Source organism: Mchenga conophoros, linkage group LG12, assembly GCF_057382185.1.
Source record: "Mchenga conophoros isolate Kocher_MC1m ecotype Shallow Benthic linkage group LG12, M_conophoros_male_GT1.1, whole genome shotgun sequence".
Lineage (NCBI taxonomy): Eukaryota > Metazoa > Chordata > Actinopteri > Cichliformes > Cichlidae > Mchenga > Mchenga conophoros.
In genome coordinates, this window is record NC_140537.1 from 38,621,637 (window position 1) to 38,649,624 (window position 27,988).

The 27,988-nt window shown below is 47.4% G+C and overlaps 1 protein-coding gene across 4 annotated transcripts; it reads right to left on the bottom strand.

Moving 5' to 3' along the window:
• Positions 1-118: 118 nt before the first annotated feature.
• On the bottom strand, positions 119-27,465 carry LOC146563335 (far upstream element-binding protein 3-like). 4 transcript variants are annotated; one of them, XM_085295725.1, is made up of 19 exons: positions 27,326-27,465; positions 22,223-22,331; positions 21,857-21,887; positions 21,575-21,621; positions 20,940-21,011; positions 20,764-20,821; positions 20,525-20,687; positions 19,658-19,756; positions 18,992-19,093; positions 18,814-18,916; positions 18,105-18,205; positions 17,875-18,013; positions 10,221-10,381; positions 10,076-10,146; positions 8,269-8,354; positions 7,103-7,171; positions 6,842-6,913; positions 3,380-3,486; positions 119-3,291 (listed from the first exon to the last, which is right to left on the bottom strand). In XM_085295725.1, exons 1-19 carry the CDS (start codon positions 27,416-27,418, stop codon positions 3,283-3,285), a joined length of 1,692 nt encoding a protein of 563 aa, XP_085151851.1. In that variant the 5' UTR covers positions 27,419-27,465; the 3' UTR covers positions 119-3,282. The 4 variants fall into 4 exon arrangements, with proteins under 4 accessions (XP_085151851.1, XP_085151852.1, XP_085151850.1 ...); XM_085295726.1 differs by having other exon boundaries at positions 20,764-20,818; positions 21,857-21,890; XM_085295724.1 differs by having other exon boundaries at positions 21,857-21,890.
• Positions 27,466-27,988: the final 523 nt, after the last annotated feature.

The window sequence follows — 27,988 nt, forward strand, 5'->3', positions numbered from 1 at the left end:
CAGCGGGTTTATGTAGAGATGGAAGACTTCATGAGAGGACATGAACAGGTTTGTCACGTGGCTGCAGCTCTCAGCAGCTGAATGTTTGATGTGAATGCACGTCACAAAGACACAGTCAGAAAGAATGAGCCCATTTATTAACCCTCATGTTAATCATCATCCTCGACCACCGACAGTCTCGTGGCTCGGGTTCATACACAACTCTATCTGTCAATAGAATCTAATAGAAAAATCTGCAGGTTACAGTTAGGACGTCTGTCCATTAGAAAAACAACAGAAACCATAAAACCAAAAAGCTCCCCGTCCCCCCTTCAGGACCGGGATCGGGACTGGGAAGTTCTAGGCCAGAGTGGAGCGAGCGTCGTGTCCGGTTCAGGTCCTGAGACGCTGCGAGAACCGGACACCAGGCCGGCGTCCGCTCCACCGTTAACAACTCCGGGGGGGGGGGGGTTAACCCCTTCACTATAGCTCCCCACGCCTCGGAGGGGCCACAACAACGAGCTGCGGGACTTCAACACGCCTGCGACGACAACGCTCAGCTCGTCTGGTCCAATTACAGGCGTGTTGAAGGTGGCGGCATCCAGACGGGAACAGGCAAGGAGAGAGAGACAGTTAGCCTAGCAGTCTTGAGAATATAACACATATTCAGCTTCGGTTAGACACGACACGTGAATTAAACAATATCATCTTTAACAAAGTACATTTTAACTGGAGAGCACCCGCCAGAGTGGAAATTTACACAAACCATATCATCACATCGACAAAATGAATATTCATAACAGATTTAAATAGACCCCTGAACAGGAGAACTCATTATTATCGTCATTATTATCAGCATCATCATCATCATCACACATACACGAAGCAGAAGCACTGATTCAACGACAACCAGATCTCCCTCGACAAGACAAACCTCTCTGTGGTCCGACACGCACAACGTTCAGAGAACTGCTCTGCCAACACGCACACAGCGCCGAGCCGACGCACAAAGTGAGCCAAAACGCACACATTTTCATTAAACGCTCAGCTAACAAACAAAACTTATAACAGCACACAGCGCTAGCATACATACACTAACACGCACGCAAAGTTTAGCTAAACGTTCAGCTAACACACAGATTAAATCCTTACTACTTGCTTAGCTGATAACGTTCAACAGTGCTAACGCTAAGTGTAGCACATGTACAGATGAGCACATTTTTAAAAAGTATCAATGAATGTGAATTTATGCACAAAATAATTTTATTGCTAACTGCATGTTAACGCTAAAGAAACTAATCAGTAGATTCAAAGTCCGGCTGCGTTTGAAAAACAAACAAAAAAAACACATTTACAATCTGTGCAAGTATAAAACAGCAACAAAACAATTGTACATTTATTTTGAAGTGTAAACCAGCCCTAATATAAACAGAACATACAGCTAATGTACAGCAGCCGGCTAGTTTGTTTGGCTAACGAACATTAAAGTCGTATTTACAGAGTCACTCGTTCATGCTAGTCATGCGGTTGAATGAGACAGATGGACGTTCAGCCTAGAAACGCTGTTTTTGGCCTTTTGCTAACACATCAGATTACACCATTTAGCAGTAACAGTGTGAGAGCTCATGCTTCCACGTTCAGACATTATCCCGTACAGCTCTACTTTTCTAATATACTTTTCCTCTAAAATGTTTACAAAATCTCCACGATCTGCATCAGGTTAAATGTTATTAGTCGTTATTTACAGTCTGTGCAACACGTCACGAGCGCAGAGTAACACCAAGTTCCCAAACAGTCACTACTGCTACGTTCCCCACAGCTATACGTAATGTAAGTCGTTAGCCACACAACGTGACGACTGCTGGAACCTGTGAAAGGGATTTTCTGTTCCCTGTATGGCTTTTAGTTAGACTGCCCGACATGTCAGGGAACTTGAAATAAGCTTAGCGCTTCCTGAGATGGAAACGAGGCTTAGAGGTTAGCTTAACCATAAAGCACCTAGGGAACAAAAATGGGAACATATAACCTTGGAACAAAGAAGCCTGAGAACTTAGGAACCTGGAAACTGGGAAGCAACTTTGGGAACATGTGACCTTAGGCATAAATGATCTTGAGAACAATTTTGGGAACGTGGTTTTGTAGACCTACCCGACACCTGGTTAACACACAACAGACAAGCACGGTGTTCAGTTAGCACATTCATTCAGCTAGCCTTTGTAACGTGCGCATAGAAAAAAACAAACAACCCCACAGCAGCTAACGTAGCGCTCGGACAGCATTTCCATTTACTTACATTCAGCTAACAGGCACCACTTAGCTAACGAAGCACAGCTAGCAGAAACATTCACACAGCTGAGGTAACACACACGTTTGTTTAGCTAACACGGAATCGATAACTTCATTGATCAGCTCCTGAAATTTCCTCTAAAAACAAATCAGAAAATAGAAATGCGACCAACAACAACAATAATAAAGTTCACTCAAAGAAAACTTATCTTCCCAGACTCGGTCATAAAAGCGGAGGCAGGAAAATGTGGCGGTGACTGGAGGTTAAATCGTGTGAGAATACAAAGCGTTAGACCACAGAGAGATCTGGCTTTAGACAACGCAATACAAGTCGCTATTTATTCATTGTTACATCATAAAAACCTAAAGAAATCACTATAAAGATACAAGAATAAGAGCTATGGTCAAACCAAAAGAAAACAGTAATGCATCATTGCACCTCCAAGTTGGCGACTGAACAGGTAAAATTAGGAGAAACAGACCCAGCGAGCAGATTTAGTACAAAAACTTTACATTTCCATCCGATGTCATTAAAACGGTTTGATGCCAAAATAAAAAACAAACTGAGTCAACACACAGCCTGACGCATGCTTTAAAACATTATCATAACCAAAATAATGATAATAATAATATTAATATCTGATTTTCATACTCAAGACTGCTAAGCCTTATACCGTTTTCTTATTGGAAAATAAAACTAGACAAAATATAGATTATACTGGATTTCGTTTTGTTCAAAGCCACACGGATACATCTTGAAATTCAAGTTTGATAAAAAATAAAAACAAAGAAAAACCAGGTCTACACCGCGGGAGACCGGAGGCTAGTCCAAAAACATCTGCCTGACAAAATATCGACTTTGTAAGGTTAAAAAACAGAAAGAAAGTTCGTGATTTTTCAGTTAATCCTTAGTTTTTCTCTACAAAAGGAGGAGGAAGCGGCAGAGCGTTGCTAGGAAACCCCGATTCGGACGCCATCGACAACCATCCGAGGCCTTCGCCGGTGAGGGAGGAGCCTCTAGTGATCCTGAGGAGACAGGAAGTGACAGTGACATTTAGCCGTCGTGACAAACGGGAGGAGGACATCGCTGTGAAGCAGAAGGCGCCTGTGTTACCTGTATCTGGGCGGGGTTCCACAGGTAGGGCTGCTGCTGCTGCTGTCTGTAGTATTCTGCTAATGCTGCAGTGTAGTCTGGCACTGAACTCTGCTGAGACGACTGAGCTGCACGCACACGCACACACACACACACACACACACACGCATGTAGTGTGATGTTGTTCATCAATCAGCTGGTTTTGTATGGGCTCAAAATGTGGTCATAAATATTTTGTACTTGTAAAAAAGATTTGTGTGCGTAAAAAAGATTTGTGTGTGGACTTAGCCAAAAAATCCCTGCAAGTTACAAGTACGGATTTTGACCCTATTTTTCTTCCCTTCATCTGATTGGTCAATGTCATGTCAATCACAAATTAAACAATCCAATCAGAGAACAGATGGGTTTGGCTGTCGGAGGGGCGCTTTTTTGAACTGCAGGTCCTTGAAGGGTGATACCGTTTGAAGCTGGAGGATCGCTATATAAATATCCGATAGCAGCTAGGTCCCCTAACTTTCAGTAGCTGTTGAAAGGATAAAGTTGTGCTATATCAGTGGTTAGAAATACATTATTACTTTAGGATTAGTTTAACACAAAGTCAGGGCTGACCCGGGACCATTGCTGTGAGTCACAGTGCGCAGCATAAAAGTCCTTTCACATCGGACGCAGCATGTGCTGCTAATGCTAACTGCTAACTAAAAGCAAAGGATCCAGAATTTGTTGCGCTGGCTGCTGGGCTCTGTGGGGTTTTGCAGCAGCTCTACCTGTACTAGATGCACCTGCTCCTTGTCTTTTCTATCTCTGACTTTATGTCCTCTACAAGAGTTTCTGGTTTTTTTTGCTGGTTCTTCAAATGTTCAATAAAAACATGTATGCTAATTCATAACGAAGAAAACTTTGTGATGAAGACTGTCATTTACAAAACACTGCCCCCCCCCCCCGCGGTCCGCAGCGCTGTTGAAAAGGCTGTGGAAGTCCCTGTATTAAACACATAGTCCTGTGACACAAAAATCACCAAACTCGGACGACCACAGACTGTTTTCCTTCGTGGTGATGAAGGAAAACGCTGGGTTGGCATGTAAAAGGGCATTTATTCCCTTCAAAGACCTGCAGTTCAAAAAAAGCGCCCCTCGACAGCCAAACCCATCTGCTCTCTGATTGGATTGTTACATTTGTGATTGACATGACATGGACCAATCAGATGAAAGGAAGAAAAATAGGGTCAAAATCCGTACTTGTAACTTGCAGGGTTTTTTTTCTAAGTCCACACACAAATCTTTTTTACAAGTACAAAATATTTATGACCACATTTTGAGCCCATAGTTTTACATGCAATGAGGCCAAACTTGACCTTCACACTACAAATGTCCCTGAGCAGGAGCAGCACAGGTAAAAACAGGAACTGTCAGCTGCCTGCTGCCCCGCACACACTTGTGCACGCCTACCTTTGTTCTTTAGCTCAACTTGTAAAGCACACCTGACAGCCGCTCAGAGAGAAACGCAGAGAAGTGACTTTTCTTTCTGAGACGGAGGAACAGCCTGAAGCGTCACCAGTGTTGGTGAGTAACAGAGTACAATGTCTGTGTCTCAATCTCACGGCCCACGTCACCTCTACATGTGGCCGCATACTGACATGAAGAAATATTTTTAAAAATTACTGTTCAAAAAATGACTTAATAAGAAGGCAACAGGCAGAGTGTTACAGGCATCGCCCTGAAGAATGTAGCCTCGTGGGCAGTGTAGTCCAGCTGTAAGTAAGCTATTAAGACTCGACTGTACGCTGTGTTCCTGTTTCCTCTGAAACAATAAGCTCCGTTAGAGTCTTTCAACGCCTCTCTCTGTCTCTCGCTAGCAAAGTCGACCCAGACAACAAAGTAAAGCTATTTTTCAGCTACGAGCCCGACACGAACCCGACGTATTAGCCAGAGGTCCCTTTACTACGGTTCAGAGCCGCGGACCTGTTTTACAGTGGGGCAAAAAAGTATTTAGCCACTCCTTTGTTGCCCGGGCGGTGTGTTTTGGATCATTGTCATGTTGGAAGACCCAGCCTCGTTTCATCTTCAAAGTTCTCACTGATGGAAGGAGGTTTTGGCTCAAAATCTCACGATACATGGCCCCATTCATTCTGTCCTTAACACGGATCAGTCGTCCTGTCCCCTTGGCAGAAAAACAGCCCCATAGCATGATGTTTCCACCCCCATGCTTCACAGTAGGTATGGTGTTCTTGGGATGCAACTCAGTATTCTTCTTCCTCCAAACACGACGAGTTGAGTTTATACCAAAAAGTTCTACTTTGGTTTCATCTGACCACATGACATTCTCCCAATCCTCTGCTGTATCATCCATGTGCTCTCTGGCAAACTTCAGACGGGCCTGGACATGCACTGGCTTCAGCAGCGGAACACGTCTGGCACTGCGGGATTTGATTCCCTGCCGTTGTAGTGTGTTACTGATGGTGACCTTTGTTACTTTGGTCCCAGCTCTCTGCAGGTCATTCACCAGGTCCCCCCGTGTGGTTCTGGGATCTTTGCTCACCGTTCTCATGATCATTTTGACCCCACGGGATGAGATCTTGCGTGGAGCCCCAGATCGAGGGAGATTATCAGTGGTGTTGTATGTCTTCCATTTTCTGATGATTGCTCCCACAGTTGATTTTTTCACACCAAGCTGCTTGCCTATTGTAGATTCACTCTTCCCAGTCTGGTGCAGGTCTACAATACTTTTCCTGGTGTCCTTCAAAAGCTCTTTGGTCTTGGCCATGGCGGAGTTTGGAGTCTGACTGTTTGAGGCTGTGGACAGGTGTCTTTTATACAGATGATGAGTTCACACAGGTGCCATTCATACAGGTAACGAGTGGGGGACAGAAAAGCTTCTTACAGAGGACGTTACAGGTCTGTGAGAGCCAGAGATTTTCCTTGTTTGAGGTGACCAAATACTTATTTTCCACCCTGATTTACGAATAAATTCTTTACAAATCCTACCATGTGGATTCATGGATTTTTTTTTCACATTCTGTCTCTCACAGTTGAAGTGTACCTCTGGTGCAAATTACTGACCTCTGTCATCATTTTAAGTGGGGGAACTTGCACAATCGGTGGCTGACTAAATACTTTTTTGCCCCACTGTATATACACGCCGAATAGTTTTCTATACGAGATCGCTGCAAAAAGTACAGCCTTACCTAATGTCCACCTACTGTTACTCATTATATTAAGATTTAAACATCTAGCTGGTATTGGTGTGGAGAGTAACCTTCAGTAATAGTAATAAATCACACAGCAATAGGACATTCATGTAGTTGTAAAAAACAAGGTAATATATTAACTAATCCAAAGTATTCAGAATACGTTACTCTCATTGAGTAACGGAACAGAATACGTTACAAAATACATTTTGGGGCATGTAATCTGTAATCTGTAGTGGAATACATGTTAAAAGTAACCTTCCCAGCACTGAGCTTCACATGACACACACACGTCTTACTCTGTTTCTTGTAGTAGTCCTCCCAGGCCTTACTGTAGTCTGTCATCAAGCTCTGAGGCTGGTTCTGCTGACCTGGACACACCGACACACACACACAGACGCACACACAGACGCACACACACAGACGCACACACAGTCAATGTCACTGCTCGGAGCTCAGATACATAAACATCACACATTCATATACAAAATATGTTTCTGTCACAGCTCTGTGTGTCTGTCTGTGTGTGTGTCTGTCTGTGTGTGCGTCTGTTGACTTGCCTAGCTTCTTATAGTACTGCTCCCATGCTTTAGAGTAGTCCATCTGTCCTGTCTGAGCCATACTGTGACCTACACACACAGGGACACACACACACAAGTCTTAGCTTCTAGACTAAACAAAGGCTGTGTGTGTGTGTCCCTGTGTTTGTGTTTGTGTGTCCCTGTGTGTGTGTTTGTGTGTGTGTGTCCCTGTGTGTGTGTGTGTGTGTGTGTGTGTGTGTGTGTGTGTCTGTGTGTGTCCCTGTGTTTGTGTTTGTGTGTGTGTGTGTGTGTGTGTGTGTGTGTGTGTGTCCCTGTGTTTGTGTTTGTGTGTGTGTGTGTGTGTGTTTGTGTGTGTGTGTGTGTGTGTGTGTGTGTGTGTGTGTCCCTGTGTTTGTGTGTGTGTGTGTGTGTGTGTGTGTGTCCCTGTGTTTGTGTGTGTGTGTGTGTGTCCCTGTGTTTGTGTGTGTGTGTGTGTGTGTCCCTGTGTTTGTGTGTGTGTGTGTGTGTCCCTGTGTTTGTGTGTGTGTGTGTCCCTGTGTTTGTGTGTGTGTGTGTGTCCCTGTGTTTGTGTGTGTGTGTGTGTGTGTCCCTGTGTGTGTGTGTGTGTCCCTGTGTGTGTGTGTGTGTGTGTGTGTGTGTGTGACCCTGTCTGTCTGTGTGTGTCTGTGTCCCTGTGTGTGTGTCTGTGTCCCTGTGTGTGTGTGTTTGTCCCTGTGTGTGTGTGTTTGTCCCTGTGTGTGTGTCTGTGTCCCTGTGTGTGTGTGTTTGTGTGTGTGTGTGTGTGTGTGTGTCCCTGTGTGTGTGTCTGTGTCCCTGTCCGTCCCTGTGTCCCTGTGTGTGTGTGTGTGTGTCCCTGTGTGTGTGTGTTTGTGTCCCTGTGTGTGTCTGTGTCCCTGTCCGTCCCTGTGTCCCTGTGTGTGTGTGTTTGTGTCCCTGTGTGTGTCTGTGTCCCTGTCCGTCCCTGTGTCCCTGTGTGTGTGTGTGTGTGTCCCTGTGTGTGTGTGTTTGTGTCCCTGTGTGTGTCTGTGTCCCTGTCCGTCCCTGTGTCCCTGTGTGTGTGTGTGTGTGTCCCTGTGTGTGTCTGTGTCCCTGTCCGTCCCTGTGTCCCTGTGTGTGTGTGTGTTTGTGTCCCTGTGTGTGTGTGTGACCCTGTCTGTCTGTGTGTGTCTGTGTGTGTGTGGTACCTGGGTCTTGCTGTCCTGGGTTCTGCCAGCTGGTCTGGTAGGTGTTTCCCCAGACGCCGGTCAGGAAGGTCTGCCCACTCCCACAGCTGCATAAAAACATGTGTTTAACACACAGCTGGCTGAGTCAAAGACACACACACACACACACATGTCCATCATCATCAGCGTCTCAGCATGAGGCCGTTAGACAAACGAACGCGACAGAATGCAGAGGACAGTTAAACGAATCAGCTGATGTGGCGGAGCGCCCACAGCCACGCCCACAGCTGCCTCAGACTTACACGGGCCTGCGGCGCTGCCGTGGTCGTGTTGGAGGTGGAAACGTCACGTGTGTGGACCGCGAAGGTTTTCATCGTGACCACAGGAAAACAGGTCACACTCGTAGCTCTTGAAATTCTCCATGAACCGTCATCACACGGCGTCATCACGGAGCACGCCCACAGCAAACATGGCCTCCGCCCTCACTCCCCCTGAGGCAGAGCGTGGAACTGCTCGTTTAGAGAACGTCACGTCATTAGGGTTTTGATCATCGATTAGAATCGACTCTGGCTTGGATGGCGTGAAATCGATTCATTAAAATCCTGAATCGATTTTATTTTGGCCGAAACGCCAGAATCTCAGGTTCAGCCTCACAACATTTCAACAACCACCAAACAGCTGAAACAGTGACTGAGAGCAGGAACACGACTCTGCACAGAGACGTGAACACACAGCGCCGACGCATCAGAGTCAGCGAGCTGTGACTTTCTCACCGACGGCACGGACACGCTCGGGGCTGAAAGCCGACAGCTCGCTGACTCTGACGTTTCGGCGGGTCGAGCTTTGTGTTCACGCCCTTTTTGCGCCGATTCTGAAGCTGTTAGTTTATCTCTGAACCTGATCCAAACTACGCTCCACATAAACACCGTCATGAACTCACTCTGAGTTTTGCTGTTTTGCTTCGACCACGATATAATACTAAGTGCAATAATCCTTTCTGTCATCGTTGTATTTTTACTCAGTTGTATATAGTATTTGTATTTGTATTCTATTTTTATCTTATTGTATATTTATTTTATTTTATTCTACTGTATATAGTATTTTATTCTATTCTGTACAGTTGTGTACTGTATTTATTCTTATTGTATTCTAATTTTTGCCTCATAACTTTTGCACTGTCCACTTCCTGCTGTGACAAAACAAATTTCCCACGTGTGGGACTAATAAAGGTTATCTTATCTTATCTTATCTTATCTCACTTCATGCACAGCTCTCCCCCCCTCCCTCCCCCTCCCCCCCTCCCTCCCTCTTTACCCTCCACAGTGTCAGCTTTGTTTTATAGATATAAAAATATAGATACGCAGTGATAAGTGATCAGAGTTATAATATTTCTGACTGTCTGAGGCAAAATTTCCCTGATTCAAATCGAATCGATTCCAGAAATCAGTGACGATACCCAGCCCTAGTTTCCATGGTTACCTGAAACTACCTGTTAGGTATCACATTTACCTGCAGTGAAGTTAGCAATGCCTTTTAACAGTCAGCCAATCAGAGCGCAGCTGGCTATCATTACAACAGGATGTTCAGACTCAGAGCGGGGGTGGGGAACTCCAGGCCTGAGGAGCTCCTTTAAATCAGCTGCGATCATCTAAAAGCTGCAGGCCTGGACTTCCCCACCCCCGCTGTAGAAGAACACCAAAGCAGCCCCGCCCACTCATGGACTGGACTCGCTCCGTGGGTGCAGCGTCCTTCCTGCTTCTGAGGGACGTGGATCACGGACGTATGTGCTGTGTGACGGCAGCGTGCGCTAAGATCTGAGGACTCTTACTTCTGGTGTGCAGCGGGACCCTGGGTGAAGGGGCTGAAGCCGAACCCTCCGTTACTCATGATACCCGAACCCTGTGGGAGGAGACGCAGGTCAGCGCTCGTTCTTCGAGATAAAGCATCTACAGAGGTGCGCTTGTTTTACATACCCCGATCTTGTCATCTATTAGCTGGCGAGCCAGGTCCATCTGCTGGGCGGTGCCTCTGATGGTAAAGACCCGGGTGTTGGGGTCAGTGGAGGGTGGGGGGTTCCTCTGCAGCTCCACGTGAGCTCCAGACTGCTGGTTAATGCTCTTGATGGTTTCTCCACCTGCAGACACAAACAGCAGGTGTCATTCACACAGCTGATCAATATGAGCGCCGGGGGCGGCCCCGGGTCAGCAGGACTGTGCAGAGGTGGTGAGTCCTTCAGCAGGGCTCAGTGGTGTCACTGCTGGGAAAACGCGACAAAGCTCAGGTGGAAACCATCGGATGAAGATGTTGGGAGCGTCCGACAGACGCTCAGAAGCGCTCAGAGTAGAAAAGAGTAGACCCTGTTGTTCTTTGCTGTTTCTGACAGAAACAGACGTGCTTCATTCATCGGTGGGATTTTAATGTGTTTACACTCAAAGTAAAATCATGTTGCAGGATGCTGCATGGAATCAGGGGATGACCTCGATGGCTGGGTTAGCTTAGCACTCTTGGACATGTCGGTCTATGTGACTTTATATTAGAGCTGGGCGATAGAACGATAACGATATGTATTGTGAAATAACTTTTTCTCGATAGAAAAATTAAACTATTGTGATAGACCTCACCGCTCTTGTCCTCTTAAAAAAAAAAAAACCCAGCCAATCCAAATTAAGTAGCGCAGAGCCGAACCAATCACAGCCGCAGCGTCACGTCACGTGACTTGTTGCGTACAGCACAAGTGCCAAGCTGCACATGTGTATTTGTTTGGGAAGCAGCCAGCCGCCGTGCCGCCGGGTAACGGAGGAAATGAGTGTGCCGAGAGCGCGACCGAAGGTTACCGAGGAGAAAACAGACGATGGTTCCAACGCCGGAGAGATTGTCGAACGGAAGAGCCACAGAAGCTCCGTAGTGTGAAGGTATTTCTGCTATTTCAAGTCTGACAAAAACAGAGCAGCTGCACTGTAAATGTGCCGAAAGCAAGTCTGGAAATACAATAAAGCGGTGCAGCTCAGTCTCTGACTGGAAGCGCTGATTCGTCATTCGGCTTTTGTCAGACTAGTAACTGTTACAGCTGTTTGAAAAGCTCAGCTATACAACAAGGAGAGGTCGAGAATTTCCTTTTAGTTCTCAGTTTAGTTGATATTGACAAAAGTTAGTCAGTTTTGTCTGATCTTCTGTAAAACAAACTAAGATTTATTTTTAGAAGTAATAAAATTCAAATTCAAATTCAAATTTTATTTGTCACGTACACAGTCATACACAGTACGATATGTAGTGAAATGCTTGGACAACTGCTCGTGACCTAAAGAAAACAAAAAAGGAAAAGGCTATGAATAAGATAGGAAATAAATATGAAAAATTAAAAAGGGTAAATTTAACTAGGAAGGAATAAAATATAAATTAAGGTTAAAAATGAAATAACTGTACAACACAAATTAGAATGAAGGGTAAATTTAACTGGGAAGAATAAGATAAAATATATAAATTAAAGTTGAAAATAAAATAACTGTACAACAAAATACACAATATAGAACTATATAAGAATGTATGAAGAAATCTAAATATAAATAAATATATACACAATAACAGCAGCTGTACAAGTATTAACCGGAAATGAAGAATATAGTGACCAGTGTTGTGCAAAACCAAAGTCCAGAAAGTCCAGTGTGTGTGTAAGAACTGCATGTGTGGGTCAGTACTGTGTGGTGGTGTGATTGAGAGACCGTATCGCCTGCGGGAAGAAGCTCCTCCTCAGTCTCTCTGTGTTGGTCTTCAGGGAGCGGAATCGCTTTCCTGACCTCAGCAGAGAGAACAGTCTGTTGTTGGGATGGCTGAGGTCCTTCACCATCTTCCTGGCCTTGGTCCAGCACCGCCTGCTGTAGATTGAGTGCAGGTCAGGGAGCTCGGAGCGGATGGTGCGCTCAGCTGACCGCACAACCCTCTGTAGAGCTCGTCTGTCCTGCATGGTGCTGTTCCCGAACCAGGTTAAGATGTTTCCCGCCAGGATGCTCTCTATGGTGCACGAGTAAAAGTTCCTGAGCACCTTGGAGGGCAGTTGGAAGTCTCTCAAGCGTCTGAGGTGGTAGAGACGCTGTCGGGCCTTTTTCACCACGGTGTTGATGTGACAGGACCATGACAGGTCCTGTGTGATGTGAACTCCGAGGTATTTGAAGCTGTCCACTCTCTCCACTGGGCACTCGTTGATGACGGGGGTCTGGTAGTTCCTCTCCTGCTTAGTGCTGAAGTCCACTATCAGCTCCTTTGTCTTACTGACGTTTAGAAGGAGGTTGTTCCTCTGGCACCAGTTCTCCAGATTCCTAATCTCCTTCAGGTAGGCCGTCTCGTTGTTATCAGAGATCAGGCCCACCACGACGGTGTCGTCAGCAAACTTGATGATGGTGGTGGAGCTGGTAGTGGCCACACAGTCATATGTGTACAAAGAGTACAGCAGGGGGCTCAGAACACACCCCTGGGGGGCTCCAGTGCTGAGAGTGGTGGAGGCTGAGACATGTCCGCCCATCCTTACTGCCTGTGGTCTGCCAGTTAGGAAGTTGGAGATCCACTGACACATAGATGAGCTGAGTCCCAGATGCTCCAGCTTGGTGGTGAGTGTGGAGGGAATTATGGTGTTAAATGCAGAGCTGTAGTCTATGAAGAGCATTTTAACATAATTCCCCCTTCTAGTGTCCAAGTGAGTGAGTGATGTGTGGAGGAGATGAGAGATGGCATCGTCTGTGGAACGATTTGGACGGTAAGCGAACTGTAGTGGGTCCAGTGTGTCTGGTAGTGAAGAAATGATGAAGTCTCTGACCAGGCGTTCAAAGCACTTCATCACTACTGAGGTGAGGGCTACAGGGCGATAGTCATTGAGAGAAGCAGGGTGGGGTTTCTTCGGGACAGGAACAATGATGGACTCTTTGAAGCATGTGGGGATCACCGACTGAGATAAAGAGATGTTGAATATCTCAGTGAACACAGGAGCTAGCTGGTATGCGCAGTCTCTGAGGATACGACCTGGGATGCCGTCTGGTCCTGCTGCTTTCCTGGTGTTCACTCTCTTGAAGGCTCTCCTTACTTCATGCTCGGAGATGACGAGCACGTTTCCGGTGCTGGCAGTATCTTCCTGTCTGCAGCCGTTAGCGCCGCTAACACTAGCATTGTTGGAGTCCTTAGCTGCAGCCTCGAAGCGAGCATAGAAAGTGTTCAGCTCGTCTGCCAGAGTCACGGCCGCGTTCGTCATACCGGTTGTTGGTGCTTTATAGTCCGTTATTGTCCTTAGTCCCCGCCACAGGCTCCTAGAGTCACTCTGTTGGAGTTGTGACTCTAGTTTCCTCCCGTAGCGCTGCTTCGCCTCTTTCACCGCCCTCCGCACGTTATATGAATCAGAATCAGAATCAGAATACTTTATTGATCCCTGGGGGAAATTATTTTTTGTTACAGTGCTCCATTTTAAACCAACATTAAGACAAGACAGACAATACGCTAACTAAGAATAGTACAATATATACATATATATACATACATACATACATAAGTCACTTATAAATAAATAGCTGAAAAAGAAACATGTGTAGCTGTAGCAGCAAACAGTGTGTTAAGTGGATGCGTTGTACAGGGACATGGCCACAGGCAGGAATGATTTCCTGTGTCGTTCAGTGGTGCATCATGGGTAATCTCAGTCTCTCACTGAACGAGCTCCTGTGACTGACCAACATGTCATGGAGTGGGTGGGAGGTGTTATCCAACATTGTCTTTATCTTGGACAGCATCCGCCTCTCTGACACCACCTTGAAGGAGTCCAGCTCCATCCCCACAACATTGCTGGCCTTACGGATCAGTTTATTAAGTCTGTTGGCATCTGCGACCCTCAGCCTGCTCCCCCAGCATGCAACAGCATAGAGGATCGCACTGGCCACAACAGACTCATAGAAAATCCTCAGCATTTTCTGGCAGATGTTGAAGGACCTCAGTCGCCTCAAAAAATAGAGACGACTCTGGCCCTTCCTGTAAAGTGCTGTGGTGTTTTTAGCCCAGTCCAGTTTATTGTCAATGTGTACTCCAAGGTATTTATAGTCCTCCACAATGTCAACACTGACCCCCTGGATTGAAACAGGGGTCAAGTGTTTCCTGGTCTTCCTGAAGTCCACGATCAGTTCCTTGGTCTTTGCCACGTTGAGCTGCAGATGATTCTGCTCACACCACGTGACAAAGGAGTCGACCACAGCCCGGTACTCTGTCTCATCATCCCTGCTGATGCATCCAACCACCGCAGAGTCATCAGAAAACTTCTGAAGATGGCAGGTCTCTGTGCAGTGGCTGAAGTCTGTGGTGTAGAGGGTGAAGAGGAAGGGGGAGAGGACAGTCCCCTGTGGTGCCCCTGTGTTGCTGATCACCTTGTCAGACACACACTGTGGGAGACGTACATATTGTGGTCTTCCTGTCAGGTAATCAACAATCCAGGACACCAGAGAAGCATCCACCTGCATCGCTGCTAACTTATCACCCAGGAGGGTCGGCCTGATGGTGTTGAAAGCACTGGAAAAGTCAAAAAACATGACCCTCACAGTGCTCGCCGGCTGGTCCAGATGGGTGTAGACACGATTGAGCAGGTAGATGATGGCGTCCTCTGTTCCGAGACGAGGCTGATAAGCGAACTGAAGGGGATCCAGATGTGGTCTTACTATGGGTCACAGCTGGTCCAGGATGAGCCTTTCCAGGGTCTTCATGATGTGGGAGGTCAGTGCCACGGGCCTGTAATCCTGGGGGCCACTGGGACGAGGCGTCTTTGGTACAGGGACGAGGCATGATGTCTTCATGACATCATGACATCAGGCATGATATGACGCGGCTTTGTACGGGTCCATGTCCCCCGTCATGAGTCCCGTGTTGTAGGCAGCGGTGCGGGATCTCAGAGCGTCGCGGATGGTTTTATCCACCCACGGCTTCTGGTTGGGAAACGTTGTGATAGTCTTTGTCTCCACGGTATCATCCGCTAGTTTCCCGATGAATCCCACAACCGCTTCCGTAAACACGTTGACGTCATCGTCGGAGCTGTTTCTGAACATGCCCCAGTCTGCGTCATCGAGTGCGTCCTGTAACGCGGCCACCGATTGATCCGTCCAGCGCGCGACCTTCCTCTGAACCGGAACTTCCTGTTTCAGCCTTTGTTTGTATTTTGGCATGAGGAAGATGGCGGCGTGATCAGATTTGCCAAACGGGGGGCGGGATTGTGCCTTGTAGCCGTCCTTGACTGTAGTGTAGCAGTGGTCCAGTGTCCTTTCACCTCTGGTGGGGCAGGTGATGTGTTGATAAAAGTTCGGCGCTGCGCGTTTGAGGTTGGCGCTATTAAAGTCCCCCGTCACAATAAGCGCAGCGTCCCGGTGTTGTGTCTGGTGCTGTGTGAGTGCCTCATGCAGCTCGCATAAGGCGGTGACCGTGTCCGCTTGTGGTGGAATATAAACGGCACTTACAATGACCGATGTAAATTCCCGAGGTAGATAAAAAGGACGACACATGATGGACAGTAGTTCCAGATTTGGTGTGCAGGAGCGTGTGAGAGGAACAACGTTCGTTTAATATTTTGTTTCTAAGTGGAATTGACAGTTTAGTCTGTTTCGTTTGTTCTGTTTTGAAACTTAAACGCTTTAGCGGCTGCCTTTTGTGTAGTTTGCAATATTTGCCTTTATTTATCTGAAAAAGTCTCATGTTCCTTAAGTACATCTACCCTGTTGAACTTATTATGGGAAATAAATATTTAAATCAAAACAAGCTGCTGATTATTTCACATTTTACGTGTGAGCAACGGCACATTTAAATCTTACAAATATAGTTATTTGGCTGATATCGTGATAGATATCGTTATCGCCTGAAATGAAAAACACATTGTGATATGAAAAAAATCGCCCAGCTCTAGTTTAAATAAATGGAAGTTGAAAACCTCGACTTTAACTTTAAACCTGACTTGAGGATTTTATCTGATTTGCTTAATTCTGGGAAAATTATTAAATTAAATTTCAGTTTGTGTAATTAGCCGCGGAGCCTGGGGGGCTTCACAGGTACAGCTGGTCCCAGCAGGACGGTCAAGATGAGGACAGGAAACACGAACCTGCTGGCAGAGACCAGGAGGAGGACCTGTGTCGACTCAGAGCTGCTGCTGTCAGTCTGAAGCCTACAATAATACAAAGAAACCCAACAATCATATGACCCCCTATGAGCAGCACTTTGGCGACAGTGGGAAGGAAAAACTCCCTTTTAACAGGAAGAAACCTCCAGCAGAACCAGGGGCGGGGAGGGGCGGGGCCAACCTCCATACTGAACCTCATTTCCACATGAACACAGTGGAGCCTGCTAGATCTGATCAGCTCTGAGTCTGACCCCGAGTATAACCCTGATAATTAGAGGTTAAAGGTCACCTCTTCTTTTGTTTCATTCTTGGATTCTGTTTCAGTAGTTTTGCATTAATAACCCATCATCAGGGCCGGCGCAGCCCCTCACTTCATCCTCCACCTCTGTGATTGGCTGCTCCTCACAACCAGCAGGTCTGAATGTGTGGGGGGACTGTCAGCACGAAGAATTCATCAGAGGAAACGAACACGGGGTCCTCTAAAGTGGTGCAAAGTAAGAGTGTGTGTGTGTGTGTGTGTGTGTGTGTGTGTGTGCGCGCGCAAACAGGCCATATGGTGTCTAAACACGCTGCACTTGACATCTTCTTCTTTGTGGCTTTTAATTTGGAGGCTGCTGCTCGACCCTCTTGACCTCCAACTCTCTCACAAACACACAGGTTGATGGGCTGTAAGAGGTTTTTAAATAGAGTCAATGAGGCTGCGCCGCCTGTTGTTGGTACTGTGGGGTTAAAATGTGTCTCACTGATGTTTGCAGGACGTCTGCTCACAGCACAAACACTCAGGACCAAAACACCAAAATAAGACGCACAGTGACAGGATTATAAGATCATTATCATGTTACTCATCCAATCCACGTCGCGCAGTTTCTGCTGCAATGAGCTAACGTAGCTTCGTTCACGTGGATTAAAGTGAAACTTCCTCAGATTGCTGTGATCTTTAGATTGTGTTTAAAAACGAGACACGCTCTATTATTATTCTGTTCAGGGGGAAAACAACCGTATTCAGTCTGAGTTCACAGCATGTTCCATAAATCACCGTAACTAACTGCTATACTGGCGCTGCTGTATGGCATCACACTCAGTGCATGTCAATCATCCATCTCACGAGTTTGCTAGCTACAAAAATAGTAATAATAATTGTTATGATTATCTTGAGTAACGCACACAATGTGGAAAATGATTCACTCGGACTTACACAAACTGCCCCAGTGTGAAAAGGTGCAAATCCTGTTTGCAGGCGTTTCAGGCGGATTGCACCCTTGTTATCTGAGCCATGATTTGTATTTGTCATTAAAACCTGCAGCATGTTAGTGCGGTCATGCAGGGCGCACATTTCAAACCTTGAACAGACAACATTGAAATCCAAGCATATTCAAGGTTTTCAGGCACCCGTTTGAACCTTGACCTTTGCATTAATGTAAACACATTGGTAAACACAAACGACAGCAGTGTGAACGTCTTCCTCACCTTCAGTTTTCTAACCAGACTAAGCAGACTCAGTTTCCTACCTTTGCCAATGACCAAGCCACATTTGTCAGCAGGGATGGTGTATGTCACTTCCTGTAGGGGGCCAGGAGAGCCCATAGTCCAATCACCACGACCTCTGACCCGCCCGCTCCGCAAGGCTGAACCGAAACCATCACGTTCCTGTGAAAACAGCAACATGTAAAAGGACCCATGAAGCAGAACATAAACAAAGGTCCCCGCTCAGAAGAAAAACCAACGTGTGTGTGTTTACCTGTGCTGTTTGGATGAGTTCATTGATGAGGTGGACAGCATGCTGACAGCGGTCCGGCTGACCCATCACCATGGCAACACGTTCTAGACTGACACCATCATCTAAAAGGTCAGAGGTCAAATCCTCAGCAGTGTGAACAGAAAGTCCGTTGCTTATCTGTTTCTACACTTGTGTAAACAAGCACTGTAATAAAATGATTAACTCACACTGACCAGTTGAACTGTGGATTAAACTGGTGTGAACACAAAATCAGACTAACCAGCCTGAGCTGTCTCTCTGCTAATGCTAGCTAGCTTACCTGCAAAGAAATACGTCGCCTCAGAGGATTAAATGGGGACAAAGTTAAAGAGCAAGCTAACGGTTCCCAGCTAGCTGCTACGGTAGCCATCAAGAAGTCAACTAGTAAGCTAATGCTAGTCAGAAGAAAGGCAGTGTGTCAAGTCAATCTGAGCGTTTGTTCCTCCAAAAGCAGCCGGACAAACTAACAGCTTTAAATATGACAGAGATGAAACCAGGATGACGTTCACAATAACGGCACTGAAGATGATGAAGCAGGAAAGTGCAGAGAAGCAGCTGACGCGTCCACATCATGGTGGAAGCCGCTCACTGGTGTTCATGGATGATGTGATGATAGGAGCTGCAGAACGAAGCGGACTCGAAGCTCACATTCAGAAAGATTCAGCACGTAATGAGCCAAAGCATGACACACCTGCTTTAAACTGGATCCGGACCCCTGCATCGTTCTGGATCTTTTTGATCATTTCTCCATTTCTGCCAATCACAATGCCGACAGCAAACCTGGGAACGGGAACCTGAGGACAGACGGAGAGATCAGCACGGCGTCTAAACACAACCATCCCAGGAACGCTTGTTTGCCCAAGTCATACATCCAGGCTGGTTCCTCCCAGTCGGGCGCCGAAGTCACTGCGACCCGATCTGAAGTCTCCGTCCTTCTCCCGGATCACCTCCAACACCAGCTCCCTCGCTGCCTGCAGGAGGAAACGGCCCGGGATTAGCCCCGCCTCAAAGGATGGAACTAAAAAGCATCGAAATATTTACCAACTTTCTGCTTGACCTCAAGTCTCCAATTCGATCAGTAACCTTTTGTCATTGAAAGCCAAAATCTTTTAAGGATCATCTAAACCGAACCAGCCCAGGACCTCGGAGGAACCCATGACAGATCCAACAAATCAGAGCCCTGAATCCGCCCGTAGGTTCCACTGACAAATCCTGTTACAGGATGTCCTCAAACTTTGTGGATTCAGCGGTAAATCTTTCCTCACTAAACACTTTACAGCAAATCTGTAGTGAAAAGAATCAGATCAGGATGTTTTTTAGATGATTGTAACTGGTCAGTTTCCCTGTATTAATAAGCTGCAGATAGTCACATGGTCTCATTTCATTAGGACGCAGCTGCTGTACGTGGCTCCAGGTGTCCTCAGCTCGTCCTTTGACGGCTCCTGCTTCACTGACGCTCAGTAATAAATCAGCAGTCTGCGTCACAGTTATCGTCCTGCAGAACGATTACTCCTGGACAGTACTCGCCGGCGTACCTGCACTTTGTACGGGTCTCCGGAGATGCGCAGGGGTTTGTCGGCCCCCGTTGGCATCGGGCCGTCCTGGATCATCATCATCTTCACTCCAGCTCGCTCCTGAAAACCAGAGCAGTTAACATCACTAACATTTCCTGCTATTTGAAACCCTGTTATTCAATCGGCACCTCAGTCCTGACCCTACAAACGTTCCTGCTTCACGATCGTCACGATTTGTTCTATAAAAGGAAAACACCTGATTTCATGGCGAACGCTCTAAACAGGACGTACACACTCCACCAGCCAGCACAGATAACTCTCCTCAGCAGGGTTACGAAAGTGAAAACGATCTGATCGTGGCTCAAGAGTTGGGAGTTCGCCTTGTAATCGGAAGGTTGCCGGTTTGAGCCCCGGCTCGGACAGTCTCGGTCGTTGTGTCCTTGGGCAAGACACTTCACCCGTTGCCTACTGGTGGTGGTCAGAGGGCCCGGTGGCGCCAGTGTCCGGCAGCCTCGCCTCTGTCAGTGCGCCCCAGGGCAGCTGTGGCTACAATGTAGCTGCCATCACCAGTGTGTGAATGTGTGTGAATGGGTGGATGTAGTGTGAAGCGCTTTGGGGTCCTTAGGACCAAGTAAAAGCGCTATACAAATACAGGCCATTTACCATAAAATAACTACAAAGAACTCTGAGTCATTAAATGATTATAATTATGTAAAAGAAACACTAGACTTGTTTATCTAAAGTTCAAAGACTTGGAAACATGTCTGTCTGCAGACCCAACAGTGAGCGGAACCATGTCAGCTGTCATATTCATTTCACCTCTCGCAGTGACATCACTTCCTTGAGCGAGAGCCCCCCCGTTGATCTGAACCTGTGACGTGAATCTACCTGCAGCTGTTTGATGGTGTCTCCTCCTCGGCCAATCACCAGCCCCACCTTGCTGGCTGGGATCAGCATTTCCTGCACCGAGGCCCCGCCCTCTCCATCGCCATGGAAACCCGGACCGTTTCTGCAGCGGTCCACGATCTGGGCCAGCAGCCGCTTCGCCTGCCTGAAAACAGCCAGACGTGACAGAGTTTAGCGGGAGCGTCGCTTCACCTGCAGCTCCGCCAGCTTCACTAACTCACTCGATGCTCTCCGGAGTCCCCGTCAGAGAACACGGCCGCTCCATCAGACCCCCGCCTTCTGCAGAAACACGCATGCGTCAGGTAAGTCGTCAGGCCGTTTAATTCAAAGGGACCACGGAGAAGTTTGGACTCTCCGTGGTCCGAGGAAACGTAAAAACACGGAGCGCTGAACTCACCGGGAGCGATCTGGATCTTACAGCCCGACTCCAACTGGATCCTGGTGATCTGTTCTCCTCCCCTGCCAATAACTGAGGTGGAGGAGGACAGACGTAATTAGAGGAACATCCACCTGCTGCTTCTGTACATGCAGTAAGTAAAGGACCGTGACTCCAGGTCAAACACACTGACGTCAGCCTGCTTCCTCTGAGGTACCGGGAAGGAAAATGAGACTTGGCTCAGCTGATGTGCTCGAGGCTTCTGAGGCCAAACGGCGCCTCGGACCCACATTCTGGTTCTGACATTAACGTCTGACTTATGGGGTTTGCATCCAGACAAACCAGAACCGTCACAGTTCTGAGTCAAAGGAAAGGTTCAGTTAAAACGCCGAGACAGCAGGTTACCATCAGACTGGAAGCCCATTGGCTGAGGAGAGGATTTAGTCTCTGTGAGAAAGGTTTCGATGCAAATACCATCCCCCTGTTTACCTGCACACAGCCACAGGCTGCTCAGATGTGATTGGTCGCTAGAAATGAGACTACAGACAGACACCAGGACGCCTGCAGAGCACAGTACAGGGGAACAGCTCCAGGTTCACACGCATATTCTATGTAAAGGTTCGAGAGCCCAGCGAAAGGTCAGAGGTCATACTCACTGAAGCCCACCATCCTGTCAGGGACCTTGTAATCCTCTGTGATTACCCTGCAACACACACAGAAACACACACATCGGCATCCTGGTCACGCATGGCTGTGTGTGTGTGTGTCAATAAGTGATTATTCTGATGCAGACTGCAGGAGGACAGATCTATAACACAGGTGCACCTCCACGACCTCACACGTGTCGATTTGCAAACAAGAATATGAAGCTGCACACGCATCATTACACACCACAGAGAGTGTGTGTGAGTGTGATCAATACGAGCTGCGGGTCGTACCTTTGATGCCCCATGGCTGCTAGCTGGTTACCTACTGGGAGACAGAGACAGAGATTAGACGTCAGGCTGATGTGACGGCGCCGATCATCAGAGCGAACAGCGAGAATCGAACTGGCATGACGTGTGCGGCAAACACGGGAACACGTCGGAGCACAGACACGCTATTCTCCCGCCGTCGTTTATTAAACAAAATAAAAAGACGTCACTGCAGCTTCAGTCGGGCCGCAGTTACAGCAGGTTTCCCTTCTTACATCCACAGACGGCCTGTAAAGTGTTTTCATAAGAACTCGCTGAATGCTGGAACGTCACGGCCGTCCTGTCACTGAGCAGTCTGACAGGTGGAGTGCGGGTGTATGAGCCTCTTACCTCCATCCTCTCCTGGTCGTTTCTGGCCCGGGTAGTACAGCGAGGGCTCGACACTTACTGAGGAGCTGTTGAGGTGAGACATCCCTTCTCCGCCCAGCTTGCCCACCATCTGTGAACATGGCAGAAACAGCTGTAACACCTGCATCTGTTCACAGCAGCTCGGCACACGTGAGCGGCCGGAAACTAACAGCGATACTAAAATTAGAACAGTAAAGTTTTTACAGTACACAGGTCCAAAACCACAGCAGGATAAAGACTAGGCCCCAAACTGGTCCCAGGTCAGCAGAAAGTCCAACAGCACCTCTGCTTTAGAGCAGGTCGGCCGCCCGAGCGCAGGCCGACGTGTCTTCATATGCAGCCTGTTTCCAGAGGCCGACACAGCTCAGCCTCACTCCCTAAACCAGGAGGCTTCCTAATAAGGCGCCCGGTTTGGCTGCAGACGCACTCGACTGACTGGGCGCAGATATTTCTAACAGAGCTGCAGCTCATTAAAGTTTACAGTTGGTGTGAAGAACAAAGATTTGGTGGAGCCGTTTTAAAGGCGTGAGGCTCAAACGTCACAACTCTACCTGGGAGACTAAACCTTCCTCAACACGTCCATCATCTTCTTCAGGGTCCAGCATAGATGTTCTTCTACCACAAACACCCAGAAAATGTTCATCAAACTATAAAGAAGGCCACAAAAAACCAGGGAATGACATCAAGACTTCAGCTGCCATTTAGGGGGAGGAGCTAAAACTGTTTGTTTCAGAGGACGAACTGACGGTACGCAGACTGCAAATACTATTAAATACACACACACACACACACACACACACACACACACACACACACACACACACAGAGAGAGACAGACGCACACAGAGGAAACCTTGAGTGTTTTCCTGATAAAGACTAAAGAAAAATCTGCTGCTCAGTAAAAATAGTCCAGTGGGCGGAGTCAGTCTGCTGCACCTGCTCACACCTGTTCACAGTGCTCCACAGCCTCACAGTATTACCTGTAAAAGGTGAGCCGCAGACAGCTAGTAAAGAAAATAATCCGTTGAAACTCTCTCAGCTGAAACGTGCAAACTTTAAACAAAGGTTTCTGACCCGACACCTGACGGAGGCGTCGTCCTCTTCCTCCTCAGCTCAAGCCTCGTCTGCTGAACTGTGGTCAGGGCTCTAACACTAAACGTGCTCATTTACTCCTGATAATGCTGCACTAACTTATTGTCAGGAGATTAGACATGTGACCCTCCCATCTCTGGTCAACTGACACCTAACAAGCTAAACATCAACAACTGCTAACATTACGCTAATATTTTTTTTTAAAGAATCATGCTTTCCCAGTGATTTCACATCGTGTGAGGTTTTATTCACCAGCCATCAAACTCCAACTATTTTATAGTCACTTCGAAGGCAGTTTCGGTAACGGCAGCTAACTGCGGCTAACAGCGGCTAACTGAGGCTAACTGCGCCTAACTGAGGCTAACTGCGCCTAACAGGCTGACGGCAGCTAACTGAGGCTGACGGCAGCTAACAGAAGCTACCTGAGGCTAAACAAAGGCTAGAAACAGCGTCATTGGACAGAAGTGAGCTCGTATCGTACTCTCAGACAGTGTTATAGCCTCCAGAGTAAACACACCTGGACAGTTGAGGTACACAGCAGGCTGAAAGCCTACACTCACTGGAGATCAACAGCAGCTAGATTTGTTTGTCTTTCAGCAGCCAACACAGCGAAGATTATGCCCTTAAACTTTGAGAAAGAAAACAGAACTTAAATAATTCCAATCTACTGACATTAGTGGTGAGATTTCCACACTCAGGAGAGGCTCCCCCACCGCCTCTCCTGAGCTCGAACACTCATTCTTCTCCACGTTATTCTCCAAATGGTCCCAGTTCTGCTCATGAACCATTTTTCACCTGCTGCAGGTTCTGGTGTGAAGAACAGAACCAAGGTTACCGTCACACCTGGAGTGCGGCACAAAGGAGGAGAAGCCTCCAACAAAAGGACGAGAAGCTGCTAATGACATGAAGGACTGTCGTGACTTACTCGTAAGTAGGGCTGGGCGATATATCGAGTTTTTTAAAAATATCGATATATTTTCATGCGAGATATAAGATGTGACAATATCGTTTATATCGATATAGTCTATGTTACGTTATAATTATACTTGTGGAGCCTCAGGTTTGCCTCTCTTTCGTCCACTTTTGTCTCTACGCTGCGTTACTCGGCCTCGCCTCTCCTTCACTGAACACAACTGCCCCTCCGCCATAGCTTCATCTGCAGGCAATGACAAGATGAAAGCGGAAAATCTCCGTTAGCGAGTTACCGCGGATCGCCCCGTGCGTGGGGCTGGACGGCGTCAACGTGTTAGCGAGCTAACCGCGCTAACCGGGCTGCACGGCCTAAAATCCTTTCATTTTCTCAAAACTCGACAGTGCGCCCTATGTATGGATTCTGGTTGTGCTTACTGACCGCGAACCGATTTTATGTGGTACACAGCGCTCAGCAATCTGTCAAAAAATGTTTTAATATGACTTTGCTAAGCTACGGAGCTGCACCGCTTGATGGATTGTCGGATGATTACGGCTACCGAGGAGGAGCCTCGCGGAGTGATACGTACTGTGCTTCAACGTAATATTACCGTACTGTGTGTGTATAAGGACCACAAATGGCACCTGTTCAGAGACGTGGTGCAGCTGTGAAATCTGTCTCTTTGTTATTATGCTCAGCGTCTATTAGTTTACATTTTGACTGCACAATTGTGAGCTTTTTGTTATGCACAAAAACAACATTGTTTTCTTTTATTTATGGAGCATGATTATTTAATAAATGCTGATAATTTATTTTTGCGTAATGTTTTCATGTACATCTACGCTGTATGTAAATAAAAGTGCCCGTGTGACATCTGGGACACAGTGTGACTAAGAACTCTCTTTTTGTTCTTAACTTATGGCTTTAAAAAAAAAAAATATTGAGATATATATCTTATATCGCCATCCAGCTAAAAAATATCGAGATATGAATTTTGGGTCATATCGCCCAGCCCTACTCGTAAGGACCAGGGACAACTGGTTAACGACAACTGACTTTTCAAAATAAGAGCTTGCTGACTGCTCTCAGGATGAACACATCAACAAATTTACTCATTAAGAGAAAACACGAGAGCAGCCACGAGTCCAGCAGCCGAAAAACCGAGAGGGAGCTAAACGCTGACCGCACAAACATCAAGTCACAAACCTCAAAATCCAGTCACGTTTTAAATGTCTCACACATCTGTTGCACATCTGACACACATACACACAAACGTTGTGAGTTAGCACAACGTAGCTAACATCACCAGTGCACACATTTCCAGAGCATGATTTCATTGGTCAGCAGCAGCACTTGCACTCAAAAAGAAGAAGTGATTCCACAGTTCAGTATGGTAACACTGTGACATCACTTCCTACGTAGTAAATGAGAGGCGAAGTGTGTGATTCCTGACCATCTGCTGGAGGTGTTGCAGTTTCTTTAGTGGAGGTTCGCTTGGTGTAAACCATCATCAGAGGAACAGGGTGGAGCTAAACTTTGACCAGACTTGGGGGGGGGGAATTCTAATCACCATCAAATCAGCGAGCTGGCTGATGGAAGACGCTAAATACACTGCGACACCAACCGGAAATGTAGAACGTTTGCCTTCAAAGTAAAAGCCATCCTTTATCACTAACAAAAAGCACAGCTTTTACTTTGAAGACGAGCGTTCTACATTTCCCGTTTGAGACACTTCGCTTTGTGAGAGTTTGCAGACAGGTTGGCTGCATGTAAACTACAGACGATCGAATCAACGTGCTGGTAACCAAAGCAATCGCACCGAGGTTTTTGGTAAAGCATCGTTTCATGACCAATTCTACGCGATGACAAGCAGCAACCACTCAACACATTTTTCCTTAGCAACTGGTGGTTGCCAGGAAGTCGCCGAGCACTCTGTACACGGAGGACTGCGCCTGGTTAGTCTGCATCGCCCACCAAGCGTCGCCCCAGGCCAGGTGTTAGCGGGCAGTGACGGATGTTTTTACCCAGTGTGACAGAGTGTGGCTGAGAGTTAAGGGAGTTTAAGAGACAACACACTAACAGGAAGTAAAACACAAATGATCCAACTTCCTGCAGACTGCGTGCACCTCACACCTGAGGTCACCGCAGTGACACCTGGAGGAACACACCTGTGGCACTGGCTTGTTTCTGGTCCAATAAAACAGACCCATTAACAGGGAAACTATCGCCGGACAGACTCGCTGTGACTTTGTGAGCTCTCAGGTCTTCAGGTGAAAGTTACCGGTGCCTGGAGGAGTTCTTCAGTCAGTCCTGGGGGAGCAGGCTGTGATTGGCTGGGGTGGCACTCAGAGGTCAGGGTGCCAATTTAAAGGGCACGCTCACTTGTCTGTTTACCTGAGGCTGACTCTTAGGTGTGGTGCACGCAGGCAGAAGTGCAGAGTGAGGTGCACGCAGACACAGGAGGGTGAACCTGTCTGTCTATAGGCGCAGACACACCTCCTGCCTGTATATGGCTCTCAGGCTGTTGCGTAACGCCAGCCTACTTTCTAACCAACTTACAGTAAACAGCAGCCTGGGGGGGGGGGGCGTCTCCCCCATTAACCGCTAGGACTCGGTACAGACACCCCCCGGCCTGCAGGAGACCCTCGACGGGGGCAGAAGGCGCAGTAACCCCGGTGACCCGCGTCCTTTCTGCCCCTCGCAGCCCAACAGGTTGCCCGCTGGCGGAGTGACACGTGTGGCCAAACTTCTCTCCCGCTCCCCCCCACCCTCGTCTCCCCTCCGCCGTCCCAGCGCGCTCCCCTCCGGGTGACAGCTCGGCAAACTCCCCCCAAACTCTCTCCCGGAGCGTGTCAGCACCGGAAAAGTTTACACAAGCGGCCACAAGTCCAACTCCGAGCTGCTTCTAGCTAGTTAGCATGCTGCGGAGTGTGTGAGTGTAACTGTGTGTGTGTGTGTGTGTGGTACAAGTTCGAGTAGCAGCAGCAAAACACGGACAATTCCGATAAAAGTGCTTTGGCTCGATCTAAACGACCCGATTCGGCCCGGAACGGGTGTGGGCTGAGCCCGGGTGGAGTTGTTACCTGCCGGGCCCGCTGCAAAACATCGGCCAGGCCCTCTGACTTCAGCCCCGGCTGGTTCATCGAGGCCTGTCCCTGCACCAGCTCCGCCATCATAGCGCCACTAGCTAGCCGTTAGCTGTTAGCCGGATTAGCTCGCGCTGTTAGCTGCTCTGAAGAAAGAGGCGAGAGGTGTCACTCCGAGAGAAAAACTAGACCCGGAGCTGCACCACGCTCGAATGAAACTACTGAAAGTGCAAGAGCCCGCGTGGCCATACGGACACGATAAAAGCTGGCTTTAAAACCAATTCTACCAAATAATACAACTTTAGCAAAGATATCAACACAAATGATGCGCAAGCTCTCACAAAATAACACAAACCGTTAAACAAGGAAGCTCAGCATGACCAAAAAGATTCAGACCTTTAATAAAGAATCCTGGTCTTAATGCTCGTTGGTAATATATCAGAGCTTTGACTGAAATAACATCACAAACCAACTCAGAGACTCGCAAAGACCCGTGAGAACCTACAAATGACCCTAAAAAGGCCACAAAGAATTTGTGTGCAATGTTTTCAGTCAATAAAAATGTTTTTTAAGAGTTCTCACTGTTGTCTGATATTTATCAGTGATCAATAACACTGATCGGTTTTTAATGTGTTTGTTCATTGCTGCACTTCCTGCAGC